The 13,643-nt window shown below is 41.2% G+C and overlaps 1 protein-coding gene across 1 annotated transcript in view; it reads left to right on the forward strand.

The window, feature by feature from the left end:
* Positions 1 to 13,643, forward strand: part of LOC102797264 (protein unc-13 homolog B-like) — a 211,869-nt gene that overhangs the window by 14,664 nt on the left and 183,562 nt on the right. The window contains exon 2 of the mRNA XM_087849490.1: positions 1,702 to 1,731. Within this exon, the coding sequence (XP_087705616.1) occupies positions 1,702 to 1,731 (30 nt within the window). The remainder of the gene's footprint in view (positions 1 to 1,701; positions 1,732 to 13,643) is intronic.

A 13,643-nucleotide genomic window follows, 5' to 3' on the forward strand; every position in this document is an offset into this window, starting at 1 on the left:
GATTACTGATTAGCAAAGAAGTAAGTAAACATGTAACAGAAACAGAAACATGTCTCATAAACTCACATTTTATTCATGATAGAATATAGAAAACCAATCAAATGTTTCAACTGAGAAAATGTACCATTTTAGGAAAAGTATTAGTCTATTCTGGATTTGATGACAGCAATACTTTTCAGAAGTTGTGACAGGGTGATGTTTACCACTGCGTAGCATGCACTCTTTCTTTTTTTTAACAACAGTCCAGAAACATCTGGGAACAGAGCAGCTGTTAGATTTTTGAGAATGCAATGTTTTCCCATTCTTGTTTGGTAGAAGATGGATTTGTTTTGTTGCGTGCAGTATTATGTGTGCAGTACCAGGATGGAAATAATAACCAAAACCTTCTTAAAAGCAAAACTCTACTGGGAGGAAGGGTTGTATCAGGAATAAACTCTCTTCCAAATCAAACATGCAGATTTATCCACTGTCTCAGCTGAACTATGGACATGCACACATACACTTACACTGATAAGCACACACTCATCCCCCTCCCTTTCCAAACACGGCGGGTCTGTGTGCCGCGCTGGAATGGTAGCGCTGTGCAGGGCGGCTGCTGTGTTCGCTTCGGATTACTCCTCACCCCCCACCCAATCCTGTGGCTTGTCATGTCTTTCACAAAGTTGTGCTGTGGACATTTATGTGCTTTTTGTGCAGAGGAGTTTTTTTGTTTCCTGTTCTCATGCTGTCCTACCATGGAAGCACAGCATGAGTAGAGTTCTCTTTTTTCCTCTTGTACTTTCCCATTGTAGTGTATATTTCAGTGTTTTTCTGTAACGCTACCGATCTCCGACTTGTATCCCCATGTAATGTCTGTGTTGTGTGTGTAAGGTCGGGGGGGGTCCCATTTCACTGCAGGGCAACCTGCATGTGGCAAATAAAGCTTTGATTGATTGATTGATTGATTGATTGATTGATTGATTGATTGGAAATAAGAAAGCACCCAAAGTACCATCAGCCGTTCATCAAGGTGGAAGCTATGGCTTATAGTGAAACGATAAAGTTAAGCTGACGGATGATTATACGGTTAATGTTTAAATGATGTTTGATGGGGTTTGTTTTTAATGTCATGATGACAGTCACAGTGGTAAATTATGTGAAGTCACTGAAAAGATTCCGGTAGGATGTATGCAGTGAGAAATGTGTCTCATATCTTTCCACCCACAAGATAAACTATGAACTGTTTCTTATCACGGATGTGTGATCTCTATGAACGGTTCCAGTGTTTGGCTGGGTTAACTTATTCTAGGTTAATATTTATGGATTTAGCAGATTGTGTCAGTGTCTTTTCACAACTCGCTGATTGTTGATTCACACAGTCCATTCTTCCTGCAGCTGTTGCAACAGTGCCAATACTGTTTCAACCACAATAATATACATCAAATATAAAAACTGTATTTGTTTCCTACAGTCATACAACACATTGAACTGTTATTTGATAGGCTTAGGGTTAATTTTATGCAATTTTATTGCACATTTTTATTTTTGAAGTACATCAACAATCAGGAATAAGAGTGTAGAGGGGTTAGAACATTGTTCAGTCCCTCAAAACTAAATTCCATTGAAATACCTAAGAGCATATAATCCCGATGACTCACAGAATCCTCTTCATCCTCTTCATCACATTGGGACTAATACGTTTTCTCTCTCTTCTTCTTTCAGTAAAGAAAGCCAAACTCCACGGGCCCCCAGGTAAGAGCGTATTATTTTGGCTCTTTCTCTGCTGCACTTTTTTTGTATATGCTATTTGTATTTCTACATTATTTCACAGTAAGTCATCTCCAAAACTTGATACAGACATATTGACTCTGCAGTGTCTGTGTCCAAGATACAGAGAACTTTATCATCCAGGAAAAACAGTATCCACTCATCACACTTTTTGTTTTGTCTTAGAGATCAAAAAAAGAAATATAAACAGTTTTCTTTAAGGTTGGACAGAGTCCTCTTTTTAAGACCTTGACCTTTTTCTCACAGCCTGAGGTTTTGCACCAGTGTTAGAAGTCTTCAGTTTGTAGGCATGCTAAGACTTTAATCATGCACAGCTGAGGCTGGCGGTGCTCTCATTAGTTTTGAAGATATTTAATAAGCAAAAATTGAATATTTTGAGCAGATGTTTGAAAAACAGCAAGAGGTGTCCTAATGTTTAAAAGTCCTCCAGTGACCTTGAATGCCTGACAGCATCAGAAATCATGCTCATAGCTCAGTACAACAGATAGAAAGTTTGGCCTTGATGATTTTTTTCACCTTTTAAACCTTTAAACTGTCTCTGAGCGGGGTGACCTGGACACTGGACGGGACGTGGGGGCGTTGGTGTCCTGCCATAGACGGCTGGAGGCCTCATCTCTGCTAACTGGAGTCACTGAACTTTAATATGTTTATCCTGTTGGTGCCATTTGGAGCAACTTTAATGGAAATTTCTGACTAATATTGTAGCTTGTTGTTCATAAAGTTAATATTTTGGTAGTAAATGTATTTTATTGGGCAAATATGTATATGAAACACATTTTTTTGGATGCAGTTTGCTAACCAAGCTTACTAGTGTTAGCTGATAGTACTCCATATAAAGTCTTTTATCCACATAAAGTCACTTCTGGCACCAAAAAACCGGGCATCTCTGAAAACGTTAGAGCACTTTTGCAAATATGTGATGTCTTGATGAATTGAGCAGGTATTTGAAGTTCACACAGCACCATTCTCGCATGAAAATATCTTTAAAGTTTATTTTGTGACCCAGAAAGAGTAATATTTCAAACTCCGCCACTCTGTGTTTCTCTGCCACTGCCTCGTTTGAGTTTTGGACCAAATGGATTCTGGGATATTGCATTTCGTCATTTCAAGTCTGTGATTGGCTGGTTTTTGTGGCACAAATATAATGGTGTACACAAAGAGTTGAGCGCGCACGGGCACATTGCGAGCGAGCGCAAATGCAAAAACTGAGCGAGAGGGGCTGTTGTGTGTGTGTGTGGATAATAGCAAACACTGAAATACATTTTTTGCACGCAGCAATGAATTTTGTTCACTCAAATTCAGCTTTTCTTCGCTCACAATAAATTTCTCCTCAAAATACAACACTTGCACCTGCAAACGTTTTTTACGTGCGCTCAGAATAGTGGCACAAAAATAACGCCATAGTAGTCAGAGTGCCGGCCAGTGGATTTAAACCCAGATGGTTGCTATGAGGCAACAGTGGAGTTCAGTTGCCTATGGGCAATTTAGAACTGCCACTAACCGATCCTCACTAACGGCATGTCTTTGGACTGTGGGAGGACGTCAGTGTACCCGGAGAGAACCCTTGCAAACTCCCCACAGAAAGGCCCCGGCCAGGAGGGGGCTCAAACCCGGAGTCATGTACTTAAGTTGAATTAAAATGTGGAAATAAAAGTTTGTCAGTCCAAAAAAAGGGTACATTTTGATCTGCTAACCAGATGTTAGCCAAACGCTTGTTTGAATCCCTCTGTGGCTGCACAGACGTGTCACAAAGCTGAAAAAACATTTTTCAAACTGTTCTTTTTCACGCATGAAGCATCAACGATTCAGCAGCCAGCCAAGAGTGGGACTCCCTCTTCCCGCACATTTTTGTTCTTTGTTTTTTAAACAGTTTTGCTGGCTGCAGCTGTTTGTCCTTCCATCTCCTCTCCAGGCGATGATGACGGTAGAACAACAGCAAAGAGTGGGAGATTGAGAAATCAAGCTGGAGGACTGGAGAAGGAAATCAATAGATCATCACAGACAAAGGGCCACCTGCTAGCCTGAAATGACTACGTGTCATCCCGGCATAAAGGAGACGATGGAGACAAATCTCTGTTTCTTTAGTAGACAGAGACAGACTCCATACACGAGCGATTTGTCACTGGCTGCCTTTGGCCTCTGATTGACGAGCAGGAGGGCGAGATTTGAATCCGGGGTGCATGAAATGGGACATGGGTGGTTGTGTCGGTGGCACCTGTGGTGTCCTGTAGTTCCTCTGAACTACCTGCAGTAGGACACTGTAAACACATTAGTTCACAAAATGTCTTTTTTTCCTATCTCGGCCTGCTTAAACAGGGTCTGTTGTTCTCTTGTTTTTCACTGTTATACATTATGATGATTGACAGTCCAGCAGAGTTTGTTTGTTTTGTTTTTTTTTGTGCCAAATTGTGATAGTCCTCATTTTGGAAGTTGTCTGATGCACACTGGAAGTACTGGAGCTCTCTGTTCACAACTTGTAATTTTCTCATTGGAATGACCTGAAATCAGACACCTACTCCTCCCCCCAGCCGTAACACCCAGTCACGTCAGTGAAAGAGAATAAGCGCAGGGCTGCTTCCTGTCGGGCGACATGAGTTTGTCCCACTCTAATGCCCCAGTTTTAAAAACATGATCTGATTTTATCTTAATAGTAAGAAGCAATAGATTGTTTGCCTGGGGGGAGCTGGCTGCTGTCCCAGGGCCCTCCTGAAATCTCATGGGTGGATGACCTCTGAGGGATGTTAGCTGATTTGTGTCACTTTATTAGTTTAGAAGATGTAACTTTTATCTTGTTTTTAGGCTCTGGAGACATTAATCTCAGCTATACAGCACCCAGCAAGCATTGGGTTGTTTTTTTTTTTCTTCATCCAGAGCCATAAGCAGGTCAGTTGTTTGGGCTGGTACTCTTGCTCAGCAACAACCAGTCTCAGAGTCAAATTTAAATGCATAAGCTGAGAGCACCATTTGTAAAGGTTCACAAGCAGCAGTTGATTTGTAAACATAACCAGGAAGTTTAAAAAAAACAAACAAACAAAAAGTAAAAATTAAAAAAATTACCAAATCAAAACAAGAAGAAATAAAGTTCACAGAACTGATCTGTCCCCCCCTAGCTGACAAACCTCCAACATATTTGTAGTTCTTTTATTTTTTTATCTTTATCTCCAGACATACAGTTCAGCTGCGACACATGAAAGCACTTTTGCATAACTGCAGTGTTATTTGTCTTCTACTGGATGTGTTTGAGCAAATTTGAGCATATTGCTCCAGTTCTGACCTCCTTACACTGGCTTCCAATTCAATTTAGGCTCTATTTTAAAATCCTTTATTGGTTTTTAAATCCTTAAATGGTCTGGCACCTGTATATTTGTCCGATCTGCTGAAGCCCTGTGTCCCCCCTGGCTCACTCCGGTCAGCTGAGCAGCTGTTGCTCTCAGTCCCTAAATCATGTTTGAAACCTAGAGGAGACCGAGCGTTCTCTATTGTGGCCCCGAGGCTTTGGAGTGATCTTCCTCTGCCTATTAGACAATCTACATCAGTGCTGGTTTTTAAATCCAGACTAAAAAGTCATTTTTATTTGCTGGCCTTTGACTCAGTGGGTAACCGACACTATTATTTTATTGTTATTTATTTACTGTATTTATTATTCTTATTGTATTTTTATGTTTTTATTGTATTTTTTATATTTTCTGCTGTACAGCACTTTGTTCGGCCATGTTTTGTTTGTGGTATATAAATAAACGATGGTTTGGTGTTATGGAGTCAGAGGTCACTTAAGATGTTCACATGGACCATTACACAGTTCATTAAATTGAATGCTTCCCTTTTAAATAATGTCAGAATTTCAAACATCTGCTATGACAGCAGGTTTTTATTATTTTGATTTATTTTTATTATATACTGAGGGGCCTGGCACTACTTACTGTCTGGGTTAGAGGTTTGGGATGTAAGAGTAATGCTCATGACACAAGTAATTAAAAGCGACTGTGTCAGTTTAATAGTAAATCAAATGGTTTCCTGCATCTTTAAAAAAAAATGTTAGTTGTCCATCTTACCTGTTTTTAGTTTTACGTTTCAGCTGAAGTTGAGTCAGTTAAAATATTTAGGTGTTGCTTGTTAAAAGAAATCATTATCCCTCAAAACAAGAGACTATTTTTTTCAGATTTGTTTAAACACAAACTCGTCTCGAGCCACGTTCTTTTCCATATCTGACAGCTTGCTCATTAGCAGAAGTGGCTATATAGCTGTGATGGTCCACTGCTGCCTTGTAACTGCAGAGGAATCCCTCACCCTAATGAGTCAATAGTGCTGGTGTAATGAGGCAGGCCTGTCTCTGCACAGCCTGAACCTGTTGTCTGACTTATTGCAGCTCCTCCCAGTTAACAGTTTATTCATTAACTGCATAGCTGCCCCAGAGGACGGTATTATTCCCTATTAGAAAAAGAAATCTAGGTTCAATACAGAATGAAGACGTGCAGTAAGGCTCTACGGTGTCGGTTAAACAAACAGGCATGGAAAGTTTTTCTACTGGAGGGCAGACGAACTCCAGAACAAGCTGATGCACAGAAAAGAGTTTGCTTAGGAAGAACAAGGACGACTCAGACTTCACTGTCATTTCCTGGTCTTGACCAATACTCTTCAGGCTTTTTGAAGTTTCTCTTTGGGCACTGGCTGCTTTTTCACTCATTTCCAGTCCAGTCTTTGTACCTGACCATTTTCAGAGAAATATTGTATGTGTGTTTTTTTTATTTTTTGTCCTTTATTGTAAGCCTGTTAACACCGACTTATCAGTCATTCAATCATTACTAACTCGACCACCTAACTTGATGAAGTCCTTGTTCCTAGCAGAAGCATTCATGCCCAAAGAAATAAGAAAAAATCCAAGACCTGACACTGACTGAGATGCAGCTGGTCGATCCATCCACTGCTCACTGCAGCATCATCAGAAATGGTCTCAAAAAGCTAATCTCAAGAAAGAGAAAAGGCTGAGTATGCTAAACTACACAAGAACTGGACTGAAAATCAGTGACAACAGGTCTGATGGAGTGAATAATGTGACATTTTTGGTTCAATTCATAGTCAGTGTGATGGCTGCATGCAACCACACAATTGAGATACTTAGATAATATTCATTTGGTCTTTTGTCTTATGTTTACGTTAGGCTCTAAAGCTTCTGTGATCATAAGATAACTAATTTGATACTTTGAGTTTACCTGTAATGCATGACAGCACTAAGCTATAGCCCAAATGGTGGCATAGACTTTGCTTTGCATTGTTTGTTATTTTATATAGGTTATATTGATTATATTTCTGCTCTTTCTGAGCTACCTGACCTCCGCTCCAGTCCTTCCTGGTTTGGCTGAAAGAGGAGGCTGAGGGTGGAGCTGGTTTAAATGCAGAAGCCAATAAAGTGGACTGGACCATCTATTGTGATCATGCAGGGGGGATGGGGTTCTTCTTGAATGATGGTTAGCTGTTATCTCTTTAGTTTTCACCTTTGGTGTATATAATGGTTTATTCATTTGCTATATAACTGGAGCTGTTTCTCATTTGGGCAGGTCAGTTTGTTGAGTTATGTTTTTGTTAAGTGACTTTTGAGTAGCGTTCTGTTAAGTTAACCTCTTTTATGGGCCCACTTGGTTCTTAAAAACTTTATTTTTGTTATTTGGAATTTTTGTAATCATCTTGTCCTTTTTGGGGGTATAATAAAACCCATTTTTTGAAGATTAGATTTGTGCCTGTGTGTTCCTGGCTGCTTGGATCATGACAGTCATTCTTGATACATGCTCAGTCATCCAGGTCGTGACAATTTGCGTTTCTCCCACTGAAAGCGCGACGTCCAGATGAACAGAATCAACCTTTTGGCATAGTCAGTACGTATAGAGGAGGTCAGGAGAAAACCATCTATAAAGGCGTCTCCAACCTTTTTTGCAACACCGGTTTAATGTCAGACAATATTTTCACAGACCGGCCTTTAAGGTGTCACGCATAAATAAAACAAAATAAAATGACAAGACCAAGACAAAAACTGTGGTATTTTGTAAATATAATAATAAATAATAATAATAAATAAATTCGCTGTGTAATTGTGTAACTTTATTAGCAGCGTCCTCCTGAAATGCACCAACAACATTGAGAGTGACATCCTCCTCTCTGCCCCTTAATGCTCTGTGGTTGCTATGGTAACATGTAAATAAGACACACAACTACAAAGAACAGGGAAACCGAGTTAACAATAAAACTCCTGAAAGCCAATCAACCATACAATGGGATATTCCTTTTTCACCAAGGCTATTTGTTTTGGGGGACCCATCACTCCTTAAATATGCTCCGCCTAAGGCTGCTGAGTGGGTACAGACTGCATTGATGCTGGGGTGTAAACTCATTATCTCCCAGTGGAAGGCTCCTTCCACCCCACCTGTCTCTGTATGGCATATTCAACTAGGGAGACTCGCTGCACTAGAACAACTCTCATACAGGCTCCTGAATAAAGTGGAGAGTTTCCATCTGAAGTGGGATGCATATCTGTCCAGAATAAAATGAACAGACTAGAACTTGGAGTGGAATAGACGTTGGAATTCTGACGAAGCACTCTCACGGATGTCAGAGTGTGGCATGCAGTAAGACCCATATAGTCAATGGCTGGCTGTTTTGGTTTCTTTTTTGTTTGTTTTTTGTTGTTGTTTTTTCTTCTTGTTTTTGTTTATCTCTTGCTTTGTTCGCCCCCCCCCCCTCATTTTGGTTTGGTATTCTCCACTGTTCTGCTGCTATGCTGATGTTTTTTTAATGTGCTGTAATCTGTCTCTGCAGTGGACTGTAGTGTTCTAAAAGTACAATAAAATATTAATCACAAAAAAAACTCCTGAAAGCCATAAATTTCACACCCGAGCCTCAACTCTCGTGACCCGGTACCAAACGACTCGTGGGCTGGTGCCGGTCCGCGGCACGGAGCTTGGGGGCCGCTGCTCGATCTGCTTCTCAGCCAGCGGTGTTGGGATCTGGTCAAAGTTGATTCTTGCTTGGAGTGCGAGAGGTTTCAGATCCAAATCCCAGATGAGCCCACAGTTTTGTTACGCTTAGCCTAATACAGTTAGTGCATCAGCAACATCCACTCTCTTTTTGTTTTTTAAAGGCTCAAGCTCCAGAAGTAAACTTCCCCAAGATTTTCTTCACCGGTGTCTCAGAAAATACTTTTTAAATTTAAATTAGTAGCAAAGAATTTTAAATATATTGTATATTTTAAATGTAATTAGCTGAAACAAAATGCTGCTTTGTGTTTGTTATGGAAGAATTTATTCTTTTTTTTGTAAGCTGTCCTCATCGACCAACAGCTCGTCTCTGCTCGAGCTCCCCGTTCCTCTGCCACATTCTCCAGCCTCCTCCAGCCCCGCCACCTCCCCTGACACCCATAATAGAGTATTCATTACTGTAGACTGCCTAGTAAATGTCATGTTGCCTGGCTGTGCTCTACACATCCATGTATAACTGAATATAACTTATTTATTTTCATAAGTCATTGCTGCTTAATTATAAATGACGCTGGCTGCCCCCTGAGAGAGTCCCGCTGCATGCTGGGATTTGTCTTTAGCAAGGCGCTGTTGACAAGATGAAGGTGTTTGTGGGTTGTTGTTGTTGTTGTTTTTACTGCAACCATTTATGGAGATGTGCTTAATGTCTTTCAGATATTTGTTTTGATGCCAATATTTTGCATGACAACTGTGGAGGTGTCATAGGAAATAGATGCCACACTTTTACATTTTTACTATAATGTGTTTTAGGTTATTTTTGTTGTTTTCTTTCATTCACTGCCTATCCAGTTGTTGTTTGTTTTCCTCATTTTTTTTTCCCTTTACCCTTAGTAGCTGTCAGTAAATTGGGCTGCCTTCAGCCCTGCCAGTCACCTTGTTCCCTTAATCACAGACCTGGCAACTGTCTTAAAGGAATGATGGATTATTCCCAATGTAACCCTTTCCCTCCTGCCCCCTTTCACTCTAGAGCTGTGCTTGGCGAAGAGAAACTCTGTACATAGACAGTGGACGTCATTTTCGTTTTATTTTATTTCATAAAAGGACAGGTATTATTTATAGATGGACAAATCTATTGCACCTAAACCTGATGCACGCACGTGCACACAAAGAACAGTGATTTATGAATGGCAAACTCTTTCTTTTGTTCCACTACAGTATGACAGAAAAATCACTTTCAGCCATTTCATAAATGCACGGCTCAACATAGAAGAGCCACCTCGACGGGACAAGACTTAGCTGTACATCTACATCTAAAGGTCAAAGGTCATTCTTTTGAGGATGCCAATATTCCCATTTTGGGCAGAGAAGACATGGTTTGAAAGAGGCCACCTATGTCCACTGTGAACGACCGTCTTTGGACACTGGGGGTGGCTCATGACACCAACTGCAACCTACAGTACAATGCAACTGGAGCCCCCACTCACACCCTGTGTCATGTGAGCACAGTGGGTGACATACTAGTGTGGGGCAAGGCCTCACACTGGTTTCACCCAAAACCTCTGCCGATAATGACCCACACGCTTTTGCACACCTTGGCCCATGTGGTGCGTGATCATTAGTGGGTCACGACCCCCTTAAGGGACAATTTCCACTAAGTCTCCTCCACAGAAGAAGCTTTTTGGATGAGAGTGGAAATGTGTTCAATTAACCTAAAGAAGTCCAGTCGATTTTTCTTAGCTCGTGCAAAATATTTTTAAATGACTTTGCAAAAAATGTAAAAGTAAATGGTAAAAAAACGTCCACTCTTCATTATGCATGATGCATTTGATTTTATTCTCTTTGTACCTTTTAGTTGCTAGGCATTAAGAACACTTGCTTAGGGTTAAGTCATGTTTGGGAATGACAGCAGCGTAACATTGATGCCATAACCCGGTCTGTTAATGCACTGTCTCTAAAGGGCACTAGATGCATAAATGAGAAATGCCAGTGACTTTTGAAAATGCCATTATGTGACACACCAGTAACTGGAATGATCTTAAAACCATTCCCAGAATACTTTGATAAATATGTTGTGTTGTATTTGTGTTCATTCTTACGGAGCCCCGCAGGGGACATGGGAGAAAAAAAAATTAAGACGGACTTTTGCGAGATCTCGCCAAAGTTTTTCCCACGCAAAAGTTTTGCGAGATCTCGCAAAACAAACTCGGGATCTCGTAAAACTTTTGCGAGATCTCACAAACGTTTTAGCCGCATTCTTCGGACACTGGCTCGAAGCCGACCGGGAGGTCGAGGCACAATGTGCCGAGAAAGCGGTGTTCCTCCCGGCTGTAGTAGGTCTCGACCTCCCGTTAGCTCAAAGCTAACGGGAAGAATGCGGCTAAAACTTTTGCGAGATCCCGAGTTTGTTTTGCGAGATCTCGCAAAAGTTTTGCGAGATCCCGAGTTTGTTTTGCGAGATCTCGCAAAAGTCCGTCTTAATTTTTTTTTCTCCCATGTCCCCTGCGGGGCTCCGTACATTCTAGCATAAAATCATACGTTAAAAATAAAAAATGGAAAACCTAAGAAAATACGCAGAGAGAAATCTTTAAAGTGACCGAATATGGAGACCTGCACTGGTACAGGGAGCCAAAGGGCTTCATCAGGCTAATGTTTATGCTTATTCATCAGGGTAGTTAACTAAAATATTGCCATGTTTATGGCGCTTGTTTTCATGAAGCTTTGTATCAGTCATACATTTATTTATTTATTTATTTAAATCTTTGGGTGTTCAGTGTTGGAGTTTCACTATTTCAGATTTAGCACCACAAACTAAAAATATATCCATCCATCCATTTTCTTCCACTCATCCTGGCTGGGTCGCGGGGGCAGCAGCCTAAGCAGAGAAGCCCAAACCTCCCTCTACCCAGCCACCTCCTCCAGCTTGTCGAGAGACATAATCTCTCCAGCGTCTCCTGGGTCTTCCCCAGGCCTTTCTCCCAGTGGGACATGCCTGGAACACCTCACCCAGGAGGCGCCCAGGAGGCATCCTTGTCAGATGCCTCAACCAACTCAACTGGCTCCTTTTCCATGTCGAGGATTATTTTATTTATTTTTATTTAACCTTTATTTATACAGGTAGTCCCATTGAGACTCAATGTCTCATTTACAAGTGAGACCTGTTTCAGACAAGCATATTTTAAAAAGCGGCTCTACTCTGAGCACCTCCCAGAAGGCTGAGCTCCTCAACCCATCTCCAAAGGAGAGACTAGCAACCCTTCGGAGAAAGCTAATTTCTGCTGCTTGTATCTTTGATTTCATTCTTTCAGTTACTACCCACAGCTCGTGACCATAGGTGAGGGTGGGGACGTAGATTCCCGTTTACTCTCAGCTCCGTTTTCCCTATGACAGACCAGTACCCACTCCCCTCAGCCGTGAACAAGACCCCGAAATACTTAAACTTCTACACTCGTCCCTGACCCGGAGTGGACATTCCACCCTTTTCCGGCTGAGGATATATAATTTATTATAATGCCAAATACCTGTAAAGATCTAAACTCCATTAACATATTTTTCAGTAGCATTGCATCTTGTAGAGAATCAGAATGTGGCTAATGAAGTGAGTCATATTTTTAAATGATTTTTTCAGCGTTTTCTTTAGCCTTTATTCCACATGGCAGTAGAGAGTAGCACTGGACCCGATGTACAAGAAATGGCTCCTGCAGACATTTGAAACCCTCGACGAGTCCAGTTGATGTCTTACCTACTTCTCTGTTCCTTAATGTTTTTGACGCCATTGGGTCCACTGTGGTCACCTTGATAAATGGTTCCCTGCTGGCTCTGTCCCCGGGTACTTTAAACATTGAGTTATTCAACCTCTGCTGAAAAAGCCTAGCCTGGATCCAACACTACAGACAAGCTAGAGACCCACCGGGTTTTAGAAAGTTACACCCCACAGAAACAGCTCTCCTTAAAGTCACAAATGACCTTTTGATGGCCGCGAACAGGCCGGGGACAGGGGTGATTGCTCAGGCCTTGTGCTATTGGACCTTAGCTCAGCCTTTGATAGCATTGATTATCAGATCTTAATCCACTGCTTAAATCATTTAGTAGGGATATGTGGATCTGTCCTCATTTATGGCTGATTGAACACTTTTGGTTTCAGTGGGAAACTTTCAGTCAGATGGAGCTGAAATTTCATGCGGTGTCCCACAAGGATCTGTTTTAAGCCCCTTGTATTTTTCATTGCATAATCTGCCTTTAGGCCTTCTCATTAGTTGTTTCAAAATTATTTCCTACCATCTGTATGCAGACGATATCCCATTTTACATCTCCTTTAAACCTTGTGAATTGGACAACTTCCAATCCACTTCCAATGGACTGTCTTAAGGAAATTATTGGTTGGATGACAAACAATTTTCTGCAGCTGAACGCAGAGTAGACTGGGTGTTTAATTCTCGTTCCAGAGAGTATCATGCCCCAAATCAGGCAACATCTGGGTCCTTTCTCATCCGCGGTAAAGAGTCTTGGGTTAATTCTTGATCAATCTCTGTTTTTTGATGCTCAAGTCAAGTCTGTGACCCGTTCTTGCTTTTTTCATTTAAGAAATATTACCAAACTTAAGACTATTGTCTCCAAAGGTGAACTGGGGATGCTTGTTTGTGCCTTCATCTCCTCCCGATTAGATTATTGTGATGCACTCGTTTCCCATCTATCAAGGCTTCTTTAAATCACCTTCAAGCGGTCCAAAATGCCGCAGCAAGGCTTTTAACCCACAGTCATAAATTCTCTCATATCACTCCCTTGTTAAAGTCCCTGCACTGGCTTCCGGTTGGGTACAGATATCAGTTTAAAATCCTCACTCTTACTTTGATGTCTTTATGAGGACAGGCCCCCACTTATATCATTGAGCTTCTGCAGTATGCTATGGATTCT

The sequence above is a fragment of the Neolamprologus brichardi genome, chromosome 12 (genome assembly GCF_056152115.1).
Source record: "Neolamprologus brichardi isolate AB-2024 chromosome 12, ASM5615211v1, whole genome shotgun sequence".
Lineage (NCBI taxonomy): Eukaryota > Metazoa > Chordata > Actinopteri > Cichliformes > Cichlidae > Neolamprologus > Neolamprologus brichardi.